At 47.8% G+C, this 23,643-nt stretch overlaps 1 protein-coding gene across 1 annotated transcript in view; it reads left to right on the top strand.

The window, feature by feature from the left end:
* Abcc12 (ATP binding cassette subfamily C member 12) overlaps positions 1 to 23,643 on the top strand; it is a 77,649-nt gene that overhangs the window by 23,880 nt on the left and 30,126 nt on the right. Inside the window, exons 6-14 of the mRNA XM_021720728.3 lie at positions 286 to 459; positions 872 to 1,019; positions 3,892 to 4,040; positions 6,306 to 6,413; positions 8,259 to 8,537; positions 12,418 to 12,489; positions 16,174 to 16,298; positions 19,368 to 19,440; positions 21,026 to 21,229. Of these exons, the coding sequence (XP_021576403.3) occupies positions 286 to 459; positions 872 to 1,019; positions 3,892 to 4,040; positions 6,306 to 6,413; positions 8,259 to 8,537; positions 12,418 to 12,489; positions 16,174 to 16,298; positions 19,368 to 19,440; positions 21,026 to 21,229 (1,332 nt within the window). The remainder of the gene's footprint in view (positions 1 to 285; positions 460 to 871; positions 1,020 to 3,891; positions 4,041 to 6,305; positions 6,414 to 8,258; positions 8,538 to 12,417; positions 12,490 to 16,173; positions 16,299 to 19,367; positions 19,441 to 21,025; positions 21,230 to 23,643) is intronic.

Below are 23,643 nucleotides of genomic sequence, written 5' to 3'. Positions count from 1 at the left end.
ATTGCCGAGGCTGGCTTTGAACTCGAGATCCTCTTGTCTCAGCCTCCCCAGCCGCTGGGATTACAAGCGTGCACCACTGCACCCGGCAGTTTCTATTACCCTTTAAGTCATTCATTCCTCTTTGGGATTCTCAGTCCTAAAAGACTGGCTTCTCCAAAGTCATACCGGAACGAGACCCCAAAGCTCATCAGGTGCCCTGCCCCATTAGCCTTTCAGAAAACCCTCAGTTGAGGAGATGTTTGAGTTACCCTTCCCCAAGCCTGAACCCATGTGCTTTCTTTCCAGGTTCTCAATATACTATCAAGTGATAGCTATTCTTTGTTTGAAGCTGCCTTGTTTTGTCCCCTGCCAGCCACCATCCCTATCCTAATGGCCGTTTGTGCGGTGTACGCCTATTTCATTCTGGGACCCACAGCTCTCATCGGGATATTCGTGTATATCATATTCATCCCTATCCAGGTAATGGCAGACCTCTGCGATGGGAGCCGCTCGCTGTACATTTGCACTTGCGCTCATGGAATTGGATAGAAGGCTTCATTTCTTTTGCTGGCACAGTGTAGTTTTTGAAGAACTTGAATTTGAATACTTTGGGGGGAAAAGGAGCATGCTCCTTCAGTTTGCCAAAGTCCCCAGCACACTCCCCCTTGCATCCTGGCAATTCATGGTGTATCACCTGCCTGATCCCCAGCGGTTTCCCCCCAAGGCCAGGTCATCTGCCAAATCTCCAGGGAAGGACATCTGCCAAATCTCCTGAGAAGCTCAGCCAACTTCTCAGAACTTTTCCTGGCACTTGTGCTCCGGTCCCTAAATGTTTAGGCCAACTGCAACTCAGCAATTCTTCCCGAACACAGTGTTTATACCTTGCTTTCAGATGTTTATGGCTAGGCTCAATTCAGCTTTCCGAAGATCAGCAATTTCGGTGACAGACAAGCGCGTTCAGACAATGAATGAGTTTCTGACCTGCATCAAGCTGATTAAAATGTACGCCTGGGAGAGATCTTTTACGAACACCATTCGAGGTAGGGCGAGAAACTGCTGAGAGAACCACTTACCCTGTAGAATGTGTTCTTCTAGGGAGTTCTCTAAGGTTCCCAGGGCCAGGCCTTGCAGAAGTGAGTTGAGGGAACCCCCTGAGATGCTCTGCAGGTTCAAGGATTTTTCCCAAGGATTATGGAGGTTTTATAATCTTTATAAGAGAGCCAGGCATCTGTTGTGATGAATCCAAGGGTGAGCAACATATGGTTGTGATTTTACTGGGGCACGGGATCCTGGCATGACCAGTACCTTTGACAAAAATAATCCACTAACATTGTAAGCAATCGAGGAGCTGCCTCAAGCTATTTCTTTGATTTATAAGAAATCTACAAACACACACACACACACACACACACACACACACACACACACACACTCACACTCACACACCCACAAATCTCACCTGCATCCGCTTTGTGTTTGAATGGCCCACTGACTCAACATTTCTTGGGCAGATTTGAGGATGCATTTTTAGTTTTTTTTTTTAAAAGATGATATTAAAAACTATTTCAATCAAATATAAATGCAAATCTTAATTGCAGGGACATTTCCATAACTGCTGACATGGACTCAGGTGGTTGGCCAATTAATGGTCTGAATCACTGTTACAATCGACTCTCTGGATCTACGATGACACTTTTGCATCAGCGTGTAATTGGGGCTGAAGCTGTGGGTATGCACATCAGGGAAGGGCTTTAGAAAAACCTGCTTCTGAGCTTGCTGAAGAAAGTGTCACTGATGGGGACATCGGCCATCCTACGGGACTCTCTTTGAGGCCACAGACAGGCTTCTTCACCTTCTGAACTCACCTCAACACAATCTAATTTGGTTTCATTAAGTTTCGTTCCATTTTCAGCTCAACTCAATTTAACTCAAATCAGTTTAATTTAAAAAAAAAATCAAATTCCTACTATGTGTAAGACCATGGGAGTTACACAAATGATCAGGCAAAGGGTTTCGGATTCTGAGATTAAAACAGTCCCAAATTTGTTGGCTCCATCTCTAGAATATACCCGGAATCCATCTGCTTCGCTCCACCCCACTGCCACTCCTGTTCAAGCCAGTCTCCTCTCCTGGGCTGTGGCGGGGAGATTTAGTTGTGCCCCCCTCCTGATTTTCACTTTCCCCCTCAAAACATTATGCACCAGTGTGACCTTTCAAAAATGCCAATTAGGTCCTGCAGGAAACTCTTTAGTGGTTTCTTAACACACTTTGATTTTTTCAAATTTAGATGTTCTGAATTACGTCCAAATTCCTTATAGGTTATTGGGTCCTACTTGATCTGTCCCTGGTGAACACTCTGACCTCACCACATTTTAGTGCAGATTTTGAACCTTCTGTTTCTAAAGCAAAGTGTCTCACATCCCTCATACCTCAGGATCTTTGCACGTGCTATTTTTTCCTGCCTGGAACCCTTCTTTTATATGTTCACAGTGACTCTGATTGGATTTTAGGTCTCTTCTCATGTGACTGACTCAAAGAGGCCTTCTGGACCGGAGCCCTAAACATGTCTGTGCTCTACCAATGCCTCTTCATCACTCTACCTTGGTCATTTCTTTGAGATCATTCAACACAATTTATAATTATCTTATTCAATTGTTTCTTTCTTTATTGTTGATATTCCCCCACCGGAAGAGGGCCAAGACCCTATTTATTCCTCTATTCCCTAGCACCCAATGCAATGCCTGTCATATAGTAAGCATTGAATTAAAGTTTGTTCGATGAGTGAGCACCAGAATTGATTATTCTATAAGATAAAAAGGGGACATGCTCCAGGGAGATCTGAGAGAAGCTGCATGGAGCTCCTGGGGGGAAGCACACCAGGTGGGGAGGTCAGGAAAGGCTTCCTGGCAGAGGACAGGAAGGATGTGGACACACAGAGATCTGGGGCTTCCCCAGGTGGGAGCCACATCCTGGGGGTGGAGATGCAGGTGCATGCTTGGGGAAAGTGGATGTTCTGGGGTGGAAGGGCACATGGGTAGCAAAGCTCTGGATCCCAGTAGAAGTGGGTTCCGATTCTTCCTCCATCTCTTAAAAGGCAAGCTGGTTAGCTTGTTAAGAGTGTGTCCTCTCCTGTCAAAAGGGCCTCATAATAGCCTCTCGTCAGGGTGGTGACAAGAACCTAAAGAGATGGGGCTGTGAAGCATCGAGTGGCGCACCTGGCTTGCAGAGAGCACTCAGTAAGAACAGCCTCGGCCGTTGCACAATCGATGTGAAAGGGCTTTTGCAGATGAGGCTGAAATTGGAGCTGAGAACTCTAAACACCAGGGGAAGATGGTTTGGATTTAATTTGTGAGCAGTGCAGAGTTCTGGGTACCTTGCAGACTTATGAAAGGGAAAAATACTCTTTTGAGTGTTGGTGGCAGGTTGGGGACACCAGGGTCTGGTAGTCTCTGGGCCGGCAATATTTATAAACTTTTTTTTTTCAATGAGTTCCCAACATATAAAAGTAGGAAAATAGCTCATAAAGGTCCATACCTCGAACTTCAGAAGAGCTGAAGGAAACACTGGGCTCCCAGGCGCTCACTGTGGTCTGGGCTCTTCATTCAGTCACATTCCCTCTGGGCTCACCCCCTCCTCACTCCTGTCACTTACAGCCCTTGCCTTGGCCCCGTAGGCATCTGAGCCTGTGACTCTTGACACATAGAGTCACAGGACAGGAAGGGACCTTGGAAACCATCCAGTTATGGCAACCGACTCTGGCTTCACATCCCTGCTGGGTTTGGTCTGGGGCTTCTGTACCACTGGAATCACTGACCCTCATTTGGCGGAGGACCAGGCGGCACGGAGACGTGTCTTTTTGTTGGTGCTTGACATACAAAACAAGGCCACCTCAGACTGCTCTCTGTTTCACAGATATCAGAAAGAGGGAAAGAAAATTGCTAGAAAAAGCTGGATATGTCCAGAGTGGAAACTCAGCCCTGGCCCCCATTGTGTCCACCATAGCCATTGTACTGACCTTCTCATGCCACATCCTCCTGAGGCGCAACCTCACCGCCCCTGTGGTAAGAACATCTCTAGACCTGGCCTCTTCTGTACCTGGCCCCTGGCAAGCCCCTTCCCACCTTTGTTGGACCCTGGCCTCAGAGCCCCCAGTCACAATAGGCTACTAGGCCCGAATCCAGTCCAAAGGGACCAGGATTCCAGGAGATCCTAACCATGATCCTTACCCTCTGTTCATGGCAGGGCAGGGGAACTAGTTAACAGTGGGATATAATTTTACGTCTGGAGAAAAGATAAGAAACCAAAATAGCACCTGGATGTATTATTCCTATACTGTATACTACAAGAGGGAGAATTTGAGAACATTCTCTGGGTCAAAGGACTTGGAGGTCTTGGGAAAGGCAGTGTTGGGTTCTGAGCCCATCCCACTTAGGAGCCGGGTCTGCCCACTACTTCCTAGCTATGAGTTAGGGCAAATCTTTGAACTTATCTTGCCTTGGTTTTTATTAACTTTTAAGAGGAGGTTAATCGTCCCTATCAGTGCAGTTGTGAGGACTGAAAAAGTCATTTTATACAAAGCATGCAGAATCACCCCTGGCCCTTAAGTGCTGTATCAGTGTTTGCTGTTCTTATTAGCCTGAGTCTAACCATGGGCCAGGCAAAAGTGGGTTGCAAGCCTCAGGGGGGAGCCAGGATGAATGTGAGATGAGCTTGCTTTTTACAATAGACCTGAGCCTTCGAAGGTAAAGAAACACAGAGCCAGAGAGAAAATAGCCCTTGCCTTAAATAAAGAAAAAAAGCAACAAAGATATTAAAGGAAATGTCTTCAGGACAAGTAGTTGGAGGAAAGTAAACAAGGGTTAGGGAGAGAGGGAGAGAGGCAGAGAAAGAGAGAGAGAGAGAGAGAGAGAGGGAGAGATGCTTTTATTTTCTCAAGTTCTTTGGCAGGTAATAGCTCATACCCAGTTTCCTTTCTGAACCCAAAGGGATTTGAACCCAAAGCTGAACTCAATGGCAGTGATGTACTGATGGCTGATGAGAACACTGCCCAATTATTGTACCTGCTTTCTATGATCCCAACTTGTTTTTCCTCCAGCAATAGCACATCAAGAAAATCAATTTGAAACCAAATTAAGTGCATATAGTTAATATTTTCTATTGTGATGGTTTTTTTAAAAAAATTTAGACTCAAACCAAATTCTCTGAATGCAAAACTCTCATTTCTTTGGATTCAGAGTCGCTTGCAGTTGCTTCTTTTGCTAGGACCATGTCAGTAGGAGGTCAGCTCAGACGTTTTTGGTCATGTCAGACAGCCCAGGTGCTCTGTCAACGAAGGCCCGGGATTCCAGAGCCAAGGTGGTGTTTTGGGACCTGAGAGAATTGCTTTGGGGGTGTATTTAGGATGAGATGTGATAGGAGCATCCTTCATCATCCTCTTAGCAAAGTAAGCAGAATTAGTTGAAGCCCGGGGCCCTGTCCATGGGGCCCATTCATAAGCAGGCAGCATCACTTAGGATTTGGTGAAGGAAGTTGTGTTATTAATTTTTAAAATGGGTGGCTAGAGAGAGGCTGCTAATTAGAAGTCAGACAGATGAGAAGATGGAAGTCTCAGAGATGAGATCATGCACCCCTGGGGTACCCAGAGAAGGGAGGTAACTTGTTTTCATTCACCCGTATTAATTACCTACTAGGTAAGATTCAGAGAGCAATAACCCAAGGAAGACAGGAGGTGACTTTTGGGGGGAAAGTGCAGTAGAACAAAAGCTCTCAAATCTGGTGTGTGTGTGTGGGGGGGGGAGGCAGGGCACAGAGGCCAGGCCCTGGGAGCAGGAGAGCAAAGGTCAAGTCAGCAGGTCCTTCTGGGGAGCTACCACTTCCATCCCTGGGGTTATGTGTGGTGTGGAGAAGGGCACCTTTAGTCCCAAAGGATCAGATGCCCCTGAAGAACAAAGAGCAGAGAATGACCTAGGAAAATCTGCACAGGCTTTGATGGAATGGTCTAGACTTAAATAAGAATGTGGTGTGGATGGAGATTTCCAGAAGTATTCGGTTAAAAGGCCTCCCTTCTGGTTCAACAGAGACAAGGGGATACACTTCCTACCATTATGGTGAAAATTCAGAAGCAACATAGATGAGGATTCCACCGTCCCTAATTTTCTAAACCCATGGTTTCTGAGCCATGAAATGAAAAAACCAAAATGTTCCTCTGTGAATCCCAACTGTGCTACCATTTTTTATCTCAGTAAGTTTAACCCCCATGGATAGAATAGTTTAGAGTCAACGCAGCTTCCCCTCCTAAACCCTTGTGTCTCTCTTTTGTTCTTCAGGCATTTAGCGTGATTGCCATGTTTAATGTAATGAAGTTTTCAATTGCAATCTTGCCTTTCTCGGTCAAAGCAATGGCCGAAGCCAATGTCTCTCTAAGGAGAATGAAGGTATAACTAACACTGGGTGAGTAGGGAAAGAGAGATCTCATTTCTGGGTGGGAAAATTCTCAGATATGGGGATGTTGCGCCAGTCCACTGGAGAGCTGGGTCCCCTGTTGGGTTGACATTGAGAGAAGGATATCCATTTAGAGTTAGAGCCATAAATAAGCATGGAGGAGGGATCCGTGTGAGTTTTATAGGTGTTCTGCCCTTGTGGGAAAAATAAAATAGAATCTCTGACCATGGAGATGATGTTCCTGACCTTTACTCTTGATCCAAACAATAAATTTAAAATTGTTCTAGCGGTGGGTATGGGTTTGCTCTGTTGCTCTGAATCTTCCCCCTGTTTACCTAGTTTGAGCTGCGATGGGTGTGATGATGGAAGTGATAAAGAATAAAGTGACCTCCATTTAGTCACATTTTATTCACTCATCAAAGATTCACTGTGTGTCTTCTATATACAAAGCATGTGGGAAATTCAAATATAAGAGAGTCTTTAGCTCAAGCACCCCCATTCTGGTCTAGGACCGGGTACACTAGTAATTTCATGTACATGGTAAGGATATTAAGTGACATGCAAAAAGTAGAGACAAAAGTGGTTTTGAAGTCCAGGTGAAGAATGGAGAAAAAGGGCATGCTAGTCCAGAAAACAGCACTTCAGATATTTAGGAATTAATCATATGGTCCTACTCACCCAGACCAGACATCTGGAAATCATCATAAGCATCTTGGGTTCCCATACCTCTCTTCTCACTTACTCCCCACATTCAAGAATTTAGAGCCCTGTTGAGTCACCTCCTGATCACTCTATGCCCGCATTTTGAGAGGCGCCATGGTAAGATTAGATCGAAAGGTTCACTTTTATCGCTTTCTGAAGGCAACACGAGAATCACCACCACCATGTGTCTATTATTACAGCTCTCAGAGAGCTGTTAAAATATTGGTTCCATAATGGATTCTTACATGCTTGAAATTCTAGAACATTTGTCCCCTCCCGGACTGACCTCAAGCCGTCCATCAATGGGTCCTTGGTTTGGTCTCTGTTGTTTCCCATCCCCTTCCTACTTTGAGCCCTGTGACTCAAGTACTCCTGAACTTCTTGTTGACGCCTTCCCCCGACCCTAACAACAAACCGTGTTCTGCAGGCATCCTTATCTTTCCCATGTTGGGTCCTCCACGCACAAGTCTCACCGTCCCTCCCATTCCTCATCTCTGCCTTTGTAGCACCTGTACAGACTCAGGTTGGTCGTCAACTACGTGGACCTCCAGATGGGGAGTCAAGTGTCCCTTCTCTGGAAATGACAGTGCTTTATCCTTGTCACATTTCACTGAAATGATGTATGCATGTTCCCATCTCCTCCCAGTCAAGGACAAGAACCGGCCTCATTTTACATTGGCATTTCTGCTGTTTATCCCCTCGCCAGGCACATAGTAGGCACGTGGCAAACACTTTGTTGAGCTAGGCGGAGTGGGGACGTAAAAAGAGGACGCAATAGAGACTTAAGCACGTGACCTTGGTTTTACATACATTAGTGTCAAACAGAGAAGTTCCACAACCAAAGATAGGCAAAGGCGGATCATCTAACACATGGGTGTAAAATGTAGCTGGAATCAGCATTCTCCAGTGTAGGTGACCCACATGGGCCTCATGAGTACAGAGGCATCTGTCCCAGAGAGTACGTAATAGTGGACTATTCTACTGTTTCTCCCAGGGAAATAACTTCAGAATATCTTTCCTGGATTTCCTGGGTAGAATCACCAAGGTTGTGATTTGGGGGTCATTAGAAGAAATATTGGGGAGATTCTTGCAAATGGATGACATCTGCCCATCTAATTTTGTCTCTTTACTCTTAGAAAATTCTCATAGATAAAAGCCCCCCATCTTACATCACCCAACCGGAAGACCCAGATATTGTCTTGCTTTTAGCAAATGCCACCTTGTCATGGGAGCAAGACACCAGCAAGAAGAATAACTCAAAGAAAGCGCAGGGCCAGAAAAGGCACTTTGTCAAGAAACAGAGGCAGGAGGTATATGCTGAGCACAGTCCATCGGCCCAGGGAGTTGCTGGCTCAGAGGATCAAAGCGATGGTCCCAAATCAATTCTGCATAACATAAGCTTTGTGGTGAGAAAGGTGGGTGTGTTAGCTTTGCATTTTATAATGAAACACCTGTGACAATTGACTTCCAAGTTGCTTTGGGCTCATAGTTTTGGAGGTTTCCATCCAAGATTGGCAGCCCCTTGGCTTTGGGCCTTTGGTGAGGGAAGCTCATCCTGGAGGGAAGAGTGTGGAAGAGCAAATCACTTGCATCATGAATAAGGAGACAAGAGAAAGAGGATCAGGTCCCACATCCTCTTTGAGGGCATGCCTCTAATGACCTAAGACCCCTCCATATGACCTCTTCTCCTAAAAGTCAACACCACCTCCCAATAACATCACCAAGCCTTTAACACATGGACCTTTGGGGCACTTTTGAAATCCAAACTGTAGTGAGTCTAAAAGTATGGCCTCCTTCTTCTTGTATGGCATAGCTATGGTCTTCTTGGCCTCCTAAAATTCAGTTTGAGCTGGAAGCAGTTGCAGGATATCTCTCACCAGGTTCTTTGTTGCCTCCCCCGCCCCCACCCCCAATTTAAAAACTAGGTGGGTAAACATGGAGACTTTCTCCTCAAAGTTAACTTCTGGAAGATGACTTCATATTAGTACTGGTTTTCAATGCCTCCTTTGGAGCCAGATGCAATTTTGAATGGACAATCCATTTCAGGTAGTTAGTCTCAAACTGACTAGCTTTTTTATTAGACCTTTTTTTTTCTTAACATTGGAGTATTAAGATAAATCATAACAACGGACAGGAGCACTTACTACTTACCAGGTACATAATTAACTCATTTAGCCACTCCAATAGCCCTACGAGGTAGGCACTATAATACCCCAACTTTATCATTGAAGGAACTCAGGGGTCTAGGAAGTTAAACAACTTGCCCAAGGTCAAATGGCAGAGGAGGGCTTGACACACAGAGTGCCAAACTCCAGAGTTTATACTCTGAACCTCCATGAAATATTGCTCTTGTAAAAAGTAAAATGAGATCCACAAGCAATCCAGAACAAAGCCAGCGAAGTCAGCCAGACACTGTGGGTCCTCCCTTTCCTCAGGACCCAGATCGGGGTTTTTAGGTGAAGCTATGAATTCAGGCGATTCTTGGCTTGCTCTTGCATCTCCTGCATGTATTTTTCTTGCGCTGGGAACCTGGCACTAGCGCTCCCAAGGTGGAGGTGTTGATTTTGCTACAGAGGGCTCAGCATTAATCTTTTGCCTAGGATTTTAATCTCCCATCTTGTTGACTCTCTCTCTCTCTTTCACTATGCAAATACCATCGAAGGAGAGGTTCTGATTTATTATGCAATGTTAAGCTTAATGGCAGCGTGAAAATAGTACCTCTTGAGGCTGACAAGACTGTCTGCCACATATTTATTGAAAATGATATCTGATATTTGTGGACTGAGTGCAGTTGAGCTCGGGTCTCGGTTAAGTGCTGTTGAATGCAGCCACTCTGCCTTTTCCTCACTCTCTCATGGCCTCTCTCGTGCTGCCCCTGACTGCTCCAACCCTGCTTTCCCAGTTGCTTCAGAAAGGCCCTAGCAAACTGCCCCCATATAAAGAAACTGCCATTTAACTCTATCATTGCTCTTTCAGTGTGTTGGTAATGTCTGGATCTGTACATCAAGAGCATGGCCAATATTTTGTAAAACAAGCCGAAGCTATAGTTGGGGGCCATACAGTGAACATGTGGGTTCAGAATATGCTTCTGGAGACTTATGGACTTTGGTTCCAGTACCAACCAGTTGACTTTGAGTATATTGCCTAAGCTCCTGAAATCTCAAGTCTTTTTATCTGATCCATGGATTTTATAATGGTACCTATTTCACAAGGTGGTTGTAAGAATGGACAGACTCATAAAAAAAAAATACTAAGCCCAAATTGTCAGCTCATGTCAGCACCTGCTGTTGCCTTATTTCCTTTAACAACAATCATGTCCAGCTGAAGTGCTGCTCTTAAATGTCCTAAATTTAGGCCATCTGTGCTTTCCCAATTCCATTTGAGTCTATCCTCCACGATGAGGTCAGGGTGTGTTGTTCAGAATTATGTCCTTAGCCCTGAGCCCAGGGCCTGGTTCAGATGTTCCCAATAATGTTTGCTAAGTGAACACATAAAATAATCAGAAGCCTGGAGGATGCAGGCCTCATGGATTTTCTGCTGAATATAAGGATAGCTCTAGAGGGCTCTTATCTGGCCCTCCAAAATGGACAGGACTGAGGGAGAGCCAAGTACCCAGTGAGGCTGGATCCATACCTGTGATCTCTTTGTCCCAGAGTTTCCATGATATCAAGTTCCTTGAAGTCCTTTTAGTGGAATTCAAGAGGAGAGCCTTCCTATACCTGCAGCTCTCATGAAACTGGGAGCTCTCCAAGGGCGGGGACCACATCTGTCCTGATCACTGTCTTTATCTCCAACTCCTTGTATGGTATCTGGAATTCAGTAAAGAGTTGTCAAAGGAATTATGTTGACAGGTGGCAACCCTCAGGTGTTGAGTGTGTGGCAGGCAGGTGATGGGCCTTCTGGTCTAGCACGAGTTGGGAAAGCAGCCATATCTGGCCCCGTGCTGGGCATCTTTGCTCTAGGGATTGCAGGGAACAGGGCTAAATGCAAAATGTTCTAGAATGTTCCAGGGGAAATATTGTAGTCTCTGCTTGAATGCACCAATAGGCATGTTCCTACCTCAGAGTCACTATCTGAAGACTCTGCCTATAGAAAGTAGTTCCCTGCAGAGGTCTGTGTGGCCTCCTCCCTTACTTCCTTTGGGTCTTATTCAAAGATCAATGTACCAGATGCTATCCATGGCCCCTATGTCTTCGTTGTGTTCTGGCCAGATCTACAGCTGTAGCGCTCCACCCTACCCACTGAGCTCTCAGACCTTAAGAGCCCAGCGAGCAGCCCACAGACAATGACTGTTGGGGTGTTCATATAAAACCATACTCAGTTTCCAGGAGTCTCCCTGCAGCATGGCGCTTCATTGGCTTCCTGCGAGAGCTGACTTAATATACCTTTTGGGGCCACCTTCCCTTTTCTATATCGCTTCCCCTCTTCTGTTGATTTCCTGTACCTCCCAAATTCGTTGCTTTCACTCAAATCCTCGATTAAGTGGCTGATTCTGGGAGAACTCAAAGACCATCCTCCTTTCCAGGAAGGCTTTCCTGGCCCACCTGCGCCCACCACACGCCCTGTCTCTTCCCTGCTTTTCACTTTCCCCTTCTATGGCTTCCTGTCCGTCTTCTCCGACTAAAACAAGCTCTGTGGGGACAGACACAGAACCGATCTGTTGAGCTCCTTGTTGTGTGTGTGTTGCTGCCGGTGCTCAGTACAGCGCCCGGCACATAATGAGTGGTAAATAACAATTTGATGGTTGGATTCATAAATCTGCCACTGTAGAGTCATCCATGAGTCCAACATGTTGAAATAGGACAACTGTTCAGTATTTTAAAATTGAGTTGTTATGGTGGAGGAATTCATTTAAAAAATGACTTGAAAAGCACCCAGCTCGCCATACTTCAAAGGCTACTCCCGAACCCCTGGGCTGTAGAGACATTTAGCTTACATTAGATTTGCGTTCCTGGAACTTGGGCACAGGACAGTGCTCACGTCCAGGGCCTGCGTCTCTCAGACCCGCACAAGGCTGTTTTACTTCGGTGCCCGTACATGATTTCTAGACGCCCTCTGGGTGCTCTGCTATGCGGCACAAGGGAGAACACTTAATTAAGACTTACATTTCTGCATCTTCCCAGGCTGTGTGAACTGAGTTTCTGATGAGAGTCTGCAGCAGTCACCTCAGAGAGCCAGTTGCGACCCCTTGCCCTGCCAGAGCCTAGCCAGCATAGACTGGGAGGGATGACTTTGGCTCAAGACCCTCTGAGGACTCAGGAGAGTGACTGTGGCTTATCTCTATTTCTCTGGCAGGGGAAGGTCCTAGGGATATGCGGGAATGTCGGAAGTGGAAAGAGCTCCCTCATTGCAGCCCTCCTAGGACAGGTAAGCCGAGTGGTGGGTGCTGTGAAGACAGAGCATCAGAATGACAGTGAAATGCGTCCCCTCCTGCGGCGTTTGGGGGTTTCAGGTGGTGGAATCGTGGACTCAGCGCATGGGATTGGCTGCACCGGGCACTGTGCACACAGTTCATGATGCTTTCTGGGAGGTTGATGTACTTAGTAGCTCTGTGCCCCTCAGCTAAACAAGGGCTAAGCTTTGCACGCACTCTTGAGTTTGCTCCCTGAGGATGTGTGTAAAATGGTGACTGCTTCCTTACCTAAAGCCCCGTCTTGGTCAGAGGAAGCGATGGATCATTAAGCTCATGGTTTTCCCCAGGACCTGAGCTGCTCTGATTTAGAAAATCCAGCAAGGCAGCTTCATGGAAAACAAAGGAGTCTGGCATTCACGGTGACTGCAGATGTCCTTCTCTCTCGTTCATCTCCAAATTCCCCAGCACCTGCCCCAGTGTCTGCCAAGAGCAGATGCTCAACCAGGCCTGCCTCCAGGAAGGAGAGGTTGAATGGAGGCTGACACTAAAGCAGCGACGTGCCTCCAACTTCTTTACAACTCTTGTGCAGGAAGAGGGAAGGAGCTGGGTCCTGTTCCTTCTCTCTAGCTGTGTGACTCCAGGGCAAAGGGTGAAGTCCTTTACTGCATTTGCAGGCCTCCGTGTTGTCATGGTTCCCAAGTTGCATCCTAAATGAATGAGACATTTTCTGGGGAAAAATATTAAGTTCCTTCTTCTCTTCACTCCACTGTCCCTAAAGATAAGTTTGAGAGAAGTTTGTTTGTTTGTTTTCCAGCTGGGATTGTGTGCAACAGGAAGAGGTTGGGGTGTCTCTGAGGAAACAGAGATACCTGGCTCAGTGGAGCAGAATGGGGAGGGTCGTGTGTGTATTATAAGCTCCAACATAAGGAACTTCTTTCAGTCTCTGTTGACTACTCTGTAGAAAGAGTGAGGTCCCCTTTTCTGCCTGGAGGTGGAGGCCAGGGCTGAATTGGGTGAGCCCCTGAGGTCACCTGTGCTCTGGGATTCAGAATGTTTGCCCAGTGATGACCCTGGAGTTGGCTGGGATGTTGGAGGTGATCCGGCCCAATTCTCCCCATAAGAGCATGGATCCTCTTGACAGTGTTAAGAGATGATCCAACCTGTGCTCAGACGTCACCAGGGATGGAGAAACAATAACTTCATATAAAGTTCCCTCTTTGGAGTGGTTTGATATATACTGAAACGAAACTTGATTTCTTTTAACTTCTGTCCTTTGGTCTGCTCCATTGGAACTTCTCAGAGTAAATAGAATCTATCTCCCATGACACAGTGGTGAGATCAGGCCCCTCACCATGGGCACAGGGGAGGCAGGAAGCCCATGGGTTCCAGTCTGCTCACTGTTTAGCCTTGTTTAGGTGAATTAACCTTTCTGAGTCTTGTTTTTTCATCTACAAAATGGAGCTTAGTGAGGATGAAATGAGAAAATTTATGTAATAGTTGTAGGATAATTCCCATAGCCAGTCATGGCGATAAAAATCTTTATATATACTTCACAAGTGCCTGAAATATACCTACACATTTTTCCATACTTTTTATCGGTACCTTATAGCTGTATATAATGGTGGGCTTCATTGTTACATATTCGTACGTGCACACAATGCAACAATATAATTTGGCCAACATCACTCCCCAGTATTTACCCATTCATTTCCTCTTCTCCTCCCTCCCCGCCAGTCCCTTTTACTTACTCTACTCAGGTCTCTTTGATTTTCATGAGATTCCCCTGCCCCTAACTTTCTTTTCCTTTTTCCTCTCTAGTTTCCACATATGAGGAAAAAACACAACCACCCTTAACGTTCTGAAGTTGGCTTATTTTGCTTAACACCATGTTCTCAAGTTCCCTCCATTTTCCTGAAAATGACATGATTTCATTCTTCTTTATGGCTCAGTAAGACTCCACTGCCCACACATTTTTATCTTCTATCTTTATTACAGTTATTGTTAACATCATCGTCTCTCTTCTGAGTCTAATTCTATGTCTCTTGGACCATTCTTGAGATGAAATGGCACCACATCCTTTAACAGCTTTGCCACCTTCCTTCTCTGCCCTCAAAACAGGGGGAAAAAAACCCCCCTGCTGCTGTCCCCTGTGAATCAGCCTGAGCACATGGCCTGTCTCAGACGTCCTCTTTCCCAGTGTCTTTGAACATTGCACCATCACTAATATCTACCATGACCTAACAGAAGCCCATCATGTGGGGTCATCTTAGATGGCCTTATGTACCCCAGGGTCACAAACAGGAGTTCATGCATTTTTTGATTCTGATTTGTTATATGCGACAGTGGAAGGCATTACAATTCACATTACACATATAGAGCACGATTTTTCATATCTCTGGTTGTATACAAAGTATATTCACACCATTCATGTCTCTTCCTACATGTACTTTGGATAATCATGTTCATCACATTCCACCATCATTTCTATCCCCATGTCCCCTCCTTTCCCCCTCCCACCCCTCTGCCCTATCCAGAGTTTGTCTATTCCTCCCATGGCCCCCTTCATACCCCACTGTGAAACAGCCTGATGCTGGTTGTTTTAATGGATCATAATAGTAGCCCTTATTTATCAGGTGGTTAGTATGTGCCCAATATTGCTAAATAGTTCATGAACTAGATTTATTTTTAAAGTCATGTTTGTTGAAATATAATTTATATATGGTAAAATTTGCCCTATTTAGTTATATGAAGTTTGACAACACAGATATAAAAAATGACAACAGTCAAGATACAGAATATGTTACCTTGTTCTCCTTTACTTCTTTTTTTTTAAACAAATAGAGAAATTAATTTTAATATATTTTTATTTAACCCAATGGATTACCAACAGAATTTGCAAAGAAAATAATTGTTAGTAAGATGTTTCATGTTCAAATTTTGTTTGTCCTAGTAATTCTTTGGAATCTAATGTCTACTTAACACATAGCACACCTCAATTCAGACTAGACACATTTCAAATACTCAGTAGCCTCATGTAACCAATGGCTGCCATACTGGGTCCTTTCTCCATCTTTCCCCTTTTGGTGAGACATATATGCATGTTTTTTGATGAGATTGCTCAATGTTTGAAAAGTCCCAAATGTCTCATATGAAACTAGATTTTTCCATTCCTCTTGAAAAAGCAGAAACTCTGATAACACCTGGCCCACATTTCTGCATGGTGCCAACTGTGCCACTGAGCTGTAGCTACCTTCCTTAAGGTGAGGCACACTAGGGCCGCTACCCACAGCAGTGCAGGCTGTGTCCTGCTCCCTAGGGACTTGGCTAAGGAGGGCCAGAGCCTGTCAGTGCACCTGGAAAAGGGGGAGCCTCTTGTGATCAGTTGGCTCAGGAGGTGTAGTTGTAGTTGGCACAGGGGTGCCGTGTGTGACAGGCCCTGCAGCCTGTGCTCTCCAGTTTGCAGTAGGGCTTGCCATTGCTTATTCCCTAATGTTCCCTCCCGGGCCCTTGCAGGTGTTTGACTTTGAGACTCTCCATCTGCAGAGCTGGGCTTTGCAGAGCATGGACAAGGCAAATTATCGACCTCTTGCACCTCCATAATCAATGCTCACAGAATAAGGGGGTGGCTGGGTGCAACGGGGTTTTGGAAAAGGCCTTGAGGTTTGGCTCCTGAGGCTTTTCTGGTATTGTCACTGCAGATGCAGTTACAGAAAGGGATTGTGGCTGTCAACGGGACCTTGGCCTATGTTTCACAGCAAGCGTGGATCTTTCATGGAAATGTGAGAGAAAACATATTATTTGGAGAAAAGTACGATCACCAAAGGTAACATTAACTTTTAAAGTGCGAAACTCTGTAGTATTTGGTACGCTCTGTTGCAGATGCTGATGCCATTGGTAATGATCGCTAAGTGGGTTTCTTTAATGAGTTCTGATGAAACATTCATGGGATCCACATAAGCACAGTTTTTTTTTTTTTTCCTTCCTGACCCAAGAGTTCGGGAGAAGCACATTCTGCAGACCTGTGACTGCGCACTGGAGAAGAGGATGCAATTGACACTTTGTTCCCAGGGCAGAGTACCATATGTTCTGAGGTTCTCTGAAACAGGGCATATGTTGTCTGACTGGAGAAAAATGAATCTGGCAATTTTGCTTTAGGCTGAGTAACCAAAAACTTCACTTGAAATCATGAGCAGCAGGCATGCAATTAATCAGCCTTGACATTGTTAACTGACATCCGTGTTATCAGGATATATTGTCTTTAGTGTCCTCCAAATGATCTAATGAAATAAAAGCAAAGTTATAATTATTTGGTACACTTTAGGCCAGGTTCTTTGCTGAGTGTGGTGTGTTGCCATGTGTATTCTCTCATTTGCATCCCCTGACCATCTATTTAAAGGGATCCTAGCATTACATCCCCATTTTACAGATGAAGAACTGAGAATTGAGTTGACTGGCCCAAGGTCAAAGTTATTAAATGGCAGACTTGAGTTTGGGATTTATGTCTTGAACCCCAGCATCATTTGTTTCAGTTGGAACTGCCTGACAGTTGGGTCACTCAGCAACCTTCTTAAGCACCACCGTGTTGAAATAAACAGAGAGAGTTGGTCTTAGGAGTCTGGCTAAGGTTTGAACTTCCTCATCCTGTTGCTTGAGCCCACACACTCTGTCCCTGCTGACTGGCATTGGCCAGCATGTTCTTTCTCAGTAAGGGGCCCATTATGCCACCTCCTCCTCCCGTGGCCCCTGCCATCCTGTTAACAGGAGGCTCATGCATGACAGGAAGCCAATCAGCATGAGTGTCCTTGGCAGTGGCCAAATCACTCTGCTCGGGTCTCCTGGCCCTGACCCCCCTGCCTGTGCCGCCTCCTACCACCACCTGGAATGCTTCTCTTTCCACAGAAGCAGCCTGGAAAGGTAGATAGTTACCAAATGACTGCAACATGCAGGACACCACAGGGGACCCAGAGATGGCCTGGATGAATCTTTGCCCATAAGGTGCTCAGATCTGGAAGGGGCTGTAAGAGATGCACAGAAATGTCAGTACCTCAGGGAGGATCGTGCTGAGTGCCATTAAACTGTGCCAAGTTGTCCAGAGGCAGCAGGGATCCCCAGAGGGTAGAGATCAGGCAAGAGAGGGTGGCACTTGATGAACCGTGAAGGATGAATCAAGTAACTTCCATTCATTGAGACTTCAGCAGAGGTCTGGCTCCTAGGTTAGAAACTGTGACTCTCAGGACCACAGGAAGCAGGAGGGTAGGAGGGAATTTAAGATGGGGTGTGGTGAGGGGATGAGAATATGCTGAGCGGCCTGGCCTTGTGGTTGAAGATTGGCAAAGACATTACTCGATGGAGGATTTGCTGTGCACAAGACATGGTGGCAATGGCTTTGCAGTGTTTTCCCTCCAGTGGAGAATGAGGGCCAGGGAGGTATAGTCACTTATCCAGGGTCACCTCATGCGATTTAAACCCACATCATTCTTATTTCAAAGCCTCCAGCCCCCACCACTGTGTACTCCAGTCCTGGGGTTGGTGTATGAGTGTGATGCTCAGGATTGTGCCCAGGTTCTCTTCTGGCTGTCAAGTGCTGCCTGGGGCCTGTATGCCACCTGAAGGGCAGTATTTCAAGGCCTGCTCGCTTTCTCCCTTGCCACTGCACCTTGATTGGGAAGGTGTGCCTTGTGGAGTCTGAGAAGTGAGGGCTGCCCGTTGTTGTGCATTGAGGAAGCAGAGTCCTGATGATGATGATGTGATGATGATGCTAATGATGTCTGTCAGTCACTCAGTCAATCAGCAATCAACCCTGGTGGAGGTAGGCAGCCTGTGCAGCAGGATACAAACCTAGGGTCCAGTTGTAGGGTCTGGCAGCCGCTTGGATGGAGCCCAAACCTGACTGCCACCTGGCACATGGGCCATTTAGAGCAGAAACTAGTCCCCAAGATGGCTGGCTGAGCATGGTTGAGGGAGACTGCAGTTCTTTTACAGAGGGGCCAAGTGGAGTTGAGGTGCAGAGAAAATTGAGGAAGGAAACTGCAGACTCCTTTCCCGACGTCAGCCTGGGACATCCCACGAAGGCCTGACTTTTCTAGATCACTCAGGGCCAGAACTCGCAAGGGATGGGCTTCTCCCCAGGGCTGAGTGGTGCCACGCCCAGTGGGACAGCTCTGGCGCTGAGCCTCTTAACTTTGCTACCGTTTGCAGATGAGTTGCTTGTTGCAGCCGCTTAGGGCCTCATAAATCAAACTCCACAAAGACTGAACTCCAAGGCTTTAACAGTGGCTGATGCAAAATAGGGAGTAGAGAGGCCCCAAAGCCAGAGTACTACTCCCATGTGTCCTCTCTCCCATTCTCTGTGCCTCTGTGTCCTTGGTTGTCCCAGGAGGACCCTATTCTCTCCCATCTCATAGGAGTGATGGGTGGATGTGGCAGTTTTCTGGAGCAAAAGGGGCTCAGTAGATGTCAGGGTTGCCATTTGTAATCACCCAGCCCCATGCCATTAAGCTCCGCCCACATATCTCTCTTCCATTCACGGTCTTGCTTTAGCTGTTGTCTCCCCCAGTGACTCGGCCCACAGGGTTGCCCTCATTCTGATTCCCATGACCAGCGTTAGCAGTTGGCACTCCTTCTGGGGGATTCATGGGCTTTGTACTGATGTCATCTTTCCTGTATGGTGGGAACCCTGAAAGGGAGGGGAGGAGCCATCGTTCAGTCAACTCTGTTCCAGGTCAGGGGAGGGGCCCCAGGAGCCAGGATGCTGCCCTGCGGAGGTCAAAGACAAGGCAACTGGCTGGGGAGCTAATCCGTGATGATGGATGGTGCCTCCAGAAGCTGCCGGAGGCAGGCAGCAGTGCTAGGCGTCTTTCTCGTGAGCTGACTTCTGACTTCATGCCCACAGGTATCAGCACACGGTTCGTGTCTGTGGCCTCCTGAAGGACCTCCGCAGCCTCCCTTATGGAGACCTGACTGAGGTGAGCAGAGCTGGGAGCTGAACCCCAGCACAGCTGCCCAGTGACCCATTTTCCCAGCAAACCCCAGTCCTGTATCCAGATGCCCGTGAGGATGAAAGGTTGTCAGAAAATACAGGCAAAGTTCACGTTCTGACCACCCAGGACTCTCTATCTGGGTCCGCACTTCGTAGACACCACAGTGGACATGGCACCAAGCCCACTTATGTTTGGTTCATCGTGGTCACTGCCAGAGTCCACTCCCCATCTGCCTGGTCATCTTGGGAAAGGCTTCCGGTGAAAACTGTGTCCTTACCTCAAGGACTAGCTCTGTTCTCCAAAGCAGGGGTCCAGGAGTTTTGCATACAGCAGGAATCTCAAGGGCTCCTTCTTGCCTCACTGGCTCTGTCCAGCCCAGAAGTGTAGGGGTCACCTCCAGACATTGCCCCTGGGGTGCTTGTCCAAAGAGCCTGGCTCCGTCTTGGGCTGATCTACCAATTCAAGTGACCTGGAGTGACCAGGTCACTCTCTTCTCTCCAGGGCTGACTTCTCATGCACTTTGCACAGGTCTTTACCACTATGCCCAGGAGCCCAGGTGGAGCTCAGAAAGCTGAGAAAAGATCAGCTCAGAACACACAGTCTCACGGACTGGCAGTCAGTATGGCCCTCCATCTCCTGGGCCAGCACAGCCTTCCTGGCCCAGCAAGCACCCACTCTGGCCTCCTACCCTTCCAGGCTGGGCTCCTCTTTACCCCACCTGCAGGAGTGCCCACCTGCTCTGAGCCTCTCAGTCTTTCTCCTGCTCTTGTTACCCTGCTTTGAGTTCCAGCCTCAAAGCCACCTCCTTTTCTGCAGTTTCACAGCCCGAAGCAATTTTCCTCCAAGTACTCTGAATGTGCTTCTCAGTTGGCACTTATTGAATTCTGCTGTGGCACCATGATTGTCTATATCACTTTGCTCTCTAAAAACATAAGCTCCTGATAGATTGGGCACACATTATTATTATCATTTTGTCCAGTGTGTGTCCAGCTCTCAGTGCCCAGTGTAACACCTGAACTGCTGAATGTGATGGGGCTTCACTTTGGGTACAGATGGATGGAATCCCCTGAAGTTAGCAACTGAGGCTTTTCATTCTTTCAGTGAATATTTACTGAGCATCTACTCTATGCCCAGAGTGGTGCCAAGCCTTAGAAATGAGATAATCACCAGAGAGCATGCATCCTCTCTTTGTGGAGTCTAGATTTACCTGTCGGGGGGAGGGATGACTGCTCCATAGAAAGGGAATAAAGGGCTCCCTCCTGTTCACTGGTCTGTTCTCCCAGAGTTACCTGCTGAAACAACTCTCTTTGTTGTTATTGGTGGGCTGTGCTTTGGAATGGGGGTGTGGCGAGGCAGGCGCCCATCCCTCAGCATTGGAAAAAGCTGTTCCTGAGATGCCACCACCCACTGGGCTTCCTGAGGCAGCAAGAGAAGCAAGAGGGTGGAGAGTTTGGGTGAGAGGGTGATCCGTCTGCGTGTCTTCCCCCTGAATCCTGAGATGCTTCAGGAAGCTCCCGTCCTTTGAGAACTGGGACCTGATGATGGGTGGTACCATTGTCCCTGTCCACAGATTGGGGAGCGGGGTCTCAACCTCTCTGGGGGTCAGAGGCAGAGGATCAGCCTGGCCCGCGCTGTCTACTCAGACCGTCAGCTCTACCTGCTGGATGATCCCCTGTCGTCGGTGGACGCCCACGTGGGGAAGCATGTCTTTGAGGAATGTATTAAGAAGACGCTCAGGGGGAAGACTGTCGTCCTGGTGACCCACCAGCTGCAGGTGACTGGGACATGCAGGATCCACGAGGTCTCGGTGGGGGTGTAGCACCCGATGCTCAGTCTCCTGTATAACCTTCCTCATCCGAGGCTGTCCTCACCTGGACAGGGCCTGGTGGGAGCAGGAGACACCAATGATTCCCCCAGACTTCCAGGCAGCCCAGCCTGGTGCTCTCTGCGTGTCCTCTATTGGCCCTAACTTTGGGATCAGGAGAGCCAAGATCTTTTCTCCATCAGAGTGGATTCTGCAGGAACAATTGACTTTTACCTGTGGGGTAGACATGAGGTTCCCCTGCTGAGCTCTGGGCCATGGGTGGGGAGCCAGGAGGAAATAGTTCATAGCCCACCCTTCCCCCTGCAAGCCCTGAGCAGGCCTGCGGTCAGGGGCGCCTTGGCTGGGGAAGACGGCGTGGGGGGCCCTCTGGATGACAGGCTCAGATGCTCCAGTCATCACACCTCAGGGAAAGGGGCTTGAGGCCAGGACTTTGGGGTGAAGCTCAGGCTTTGGGGGAAGTTTCTTCCTGCTCAGAACCTGCCCCCCTTGTGGGGAAGATGTGTCTTTGTCAGGTTTAGAGATATGAATCTTGGTGAAGAAAGTGACTGTTGTCACACTGAGTGAGATGGAGAATTTTGCAGGGTAGGGACCTCAGACTGACTCAAGGGGTTGCCAAATGCCTGGTGAGAATCCAGGACTCTTTTTCCATCTCGAGAAAATCCAGGTTTCCCCTTCCTCCTGCGGTCTCCCTCTCTTCTCTCTCCTGAGATGTGCAGCACATGCGTGTGTCCATGCCTGTGTGGGGTTCTCCTATAGGAGGAGACATCCCAGAAGACTGACCTGCATCGGGAGGCTCACTGGGACAGGGGAGCAGAACCCCTGGCTCCTCTCTCCTTTGGGGACCATGTTCAACAAGGGCCTGGTTTGAGGGTAGGAAGCAGGTTTCAGCGCCTTGCAAGGGTAAGTCAAGCTGGGGCAGGGAGAGAGAGACGGTGGTATCAAATGAGGTTATTATGGTCCAGGACACTGCAGCCAGCATTTTAGGATCCTCTGGCAGTGGCCAAGAGGATGAACCTGAGTTTTTCAAAGACCTAGGAAACCAGCTTTCCCATCTCTGTGGCCTTGCCCCTGAGCTGACCTCAGCCCAGGGATAGAATTCTGGTCCCAGAAAAAGCCCCAAACATTCAGATTTTGCAGGCACAGACTGTCTGGGTTTCCTTGAAGGGGGCTGGAAGCCCTAAGCTGGGCTGCTGTGGACGAGAGCTCCGTGCCCCTCTCTGCCTGTGCAGGTCACGGTGCAAAAGGTTAGATTTCTTCTGGAGCCCCATGTGGTGCCTGGGAATGGAGGTCTGAGCCAGCCAAGCTGCTCTGACCTGTGACTGGTCCCTGGAGACAACCTGCCGTGGGGAGGGTTGTCCTCCTGAGGGTCCTGGGGACCTGGAGGGGAAAGCGAGTGGGAATCAGAGCTCTCCTTCCAGTGGTCCTCTTGGGGTGGGGGGAAGCCATAACCTCAGCCCTGCTTTATCTTTGAAACTCAGGAACCAGCAGGGTGACAGTAGGCAAGCAATCGCCCCCTCCCCCCTCATTCTACCCAGAGTCTGTTTACCTTTCCCCCAAGGTCATTTTAGCTTACTTTTGTGTGCTGGAGAATGCAGATGGCCACCAGGTGGCACCAGAACCCTTGTCTGATCCTCCCATCCATTGTCAGGGAGGAGGGGACTCAGAGCCCCAGAACTGGAGCCTTGGGGCTTTTCTGGAACATTTCTGTCTCTGCTGCTTTTACTCTGGATGCCTCTGAGAGGCTGGGCTGGGTGATTGCTCTTCTGTTTACTCGAGGAAACAAATGAAATGAGGCCAGTGCAGCTGATACCTAACCCCTGGTCAGGTTCGTGATTCTGCAGAAGGAAGCCGCTGGAATCTGCCTGGTCTGGCTGAAGCCAACTGGAGACCTGCTTTCCTTAGAGGGGAAGGACTTGGTCCATGGGGGCTTTGCCAGGAGTTTTTGGAGGGCCAAGTGGGCCCTGGCACAGGCAGAAAAGGCTGTGGGGGCTGTAACAGGCCCAGTGGTGCCTCAGTTTTCCCATCTAGAAAATCAACTGGTAACAAAGCTGCCCACCTTCTGGCAATATTGGGCGGTGGGAGGCTGAGAGATAAGAGACAGGCCAGGCTTTGAGAAGTGGGAAGATGCTGTGCAAAGGTGAGGGGTTGTCTTCCGAGAAGAGGCTCTGTCAGAAAGTGCCTCAAGTGGACATTAAAAGCCGAGCTGTTCCTGTGTGGGCCCTATGAGGAAGTAGACCAGCCGTGGGACAGTCCCAGGGAGGCCAAAAGGCCAGAGCCATCCAAGCCACGAGCACTGCTATCATTTGACCTTTTGAGTGCAATCCTCTTCCCCACCCCTGTCAGGTGGACAATGAATAAATGTA

The sequence above is a fragment of the Ictidomys tridecemlineatus genome, chromosome 15, assembly GCF_052094955.1.
Source record: "Ictidomys tridecemlineatus isolate mIctTri1 chromosome 15, mIctTri1.hap1, whole genome shotgun sequence".
NCBI classification, from domain to species: Eukaryota; Metazoa; Chordata; class Mammalia; order Rodentia; family Sciuridae; genus Ictidomys; species Ictidomys tridecemlineatus.
The sequence above is the reverse complement of the archived record's forward strand: the minus strand, read 5'-3'. Positions and strand labels throughout refer to the sequence as shown.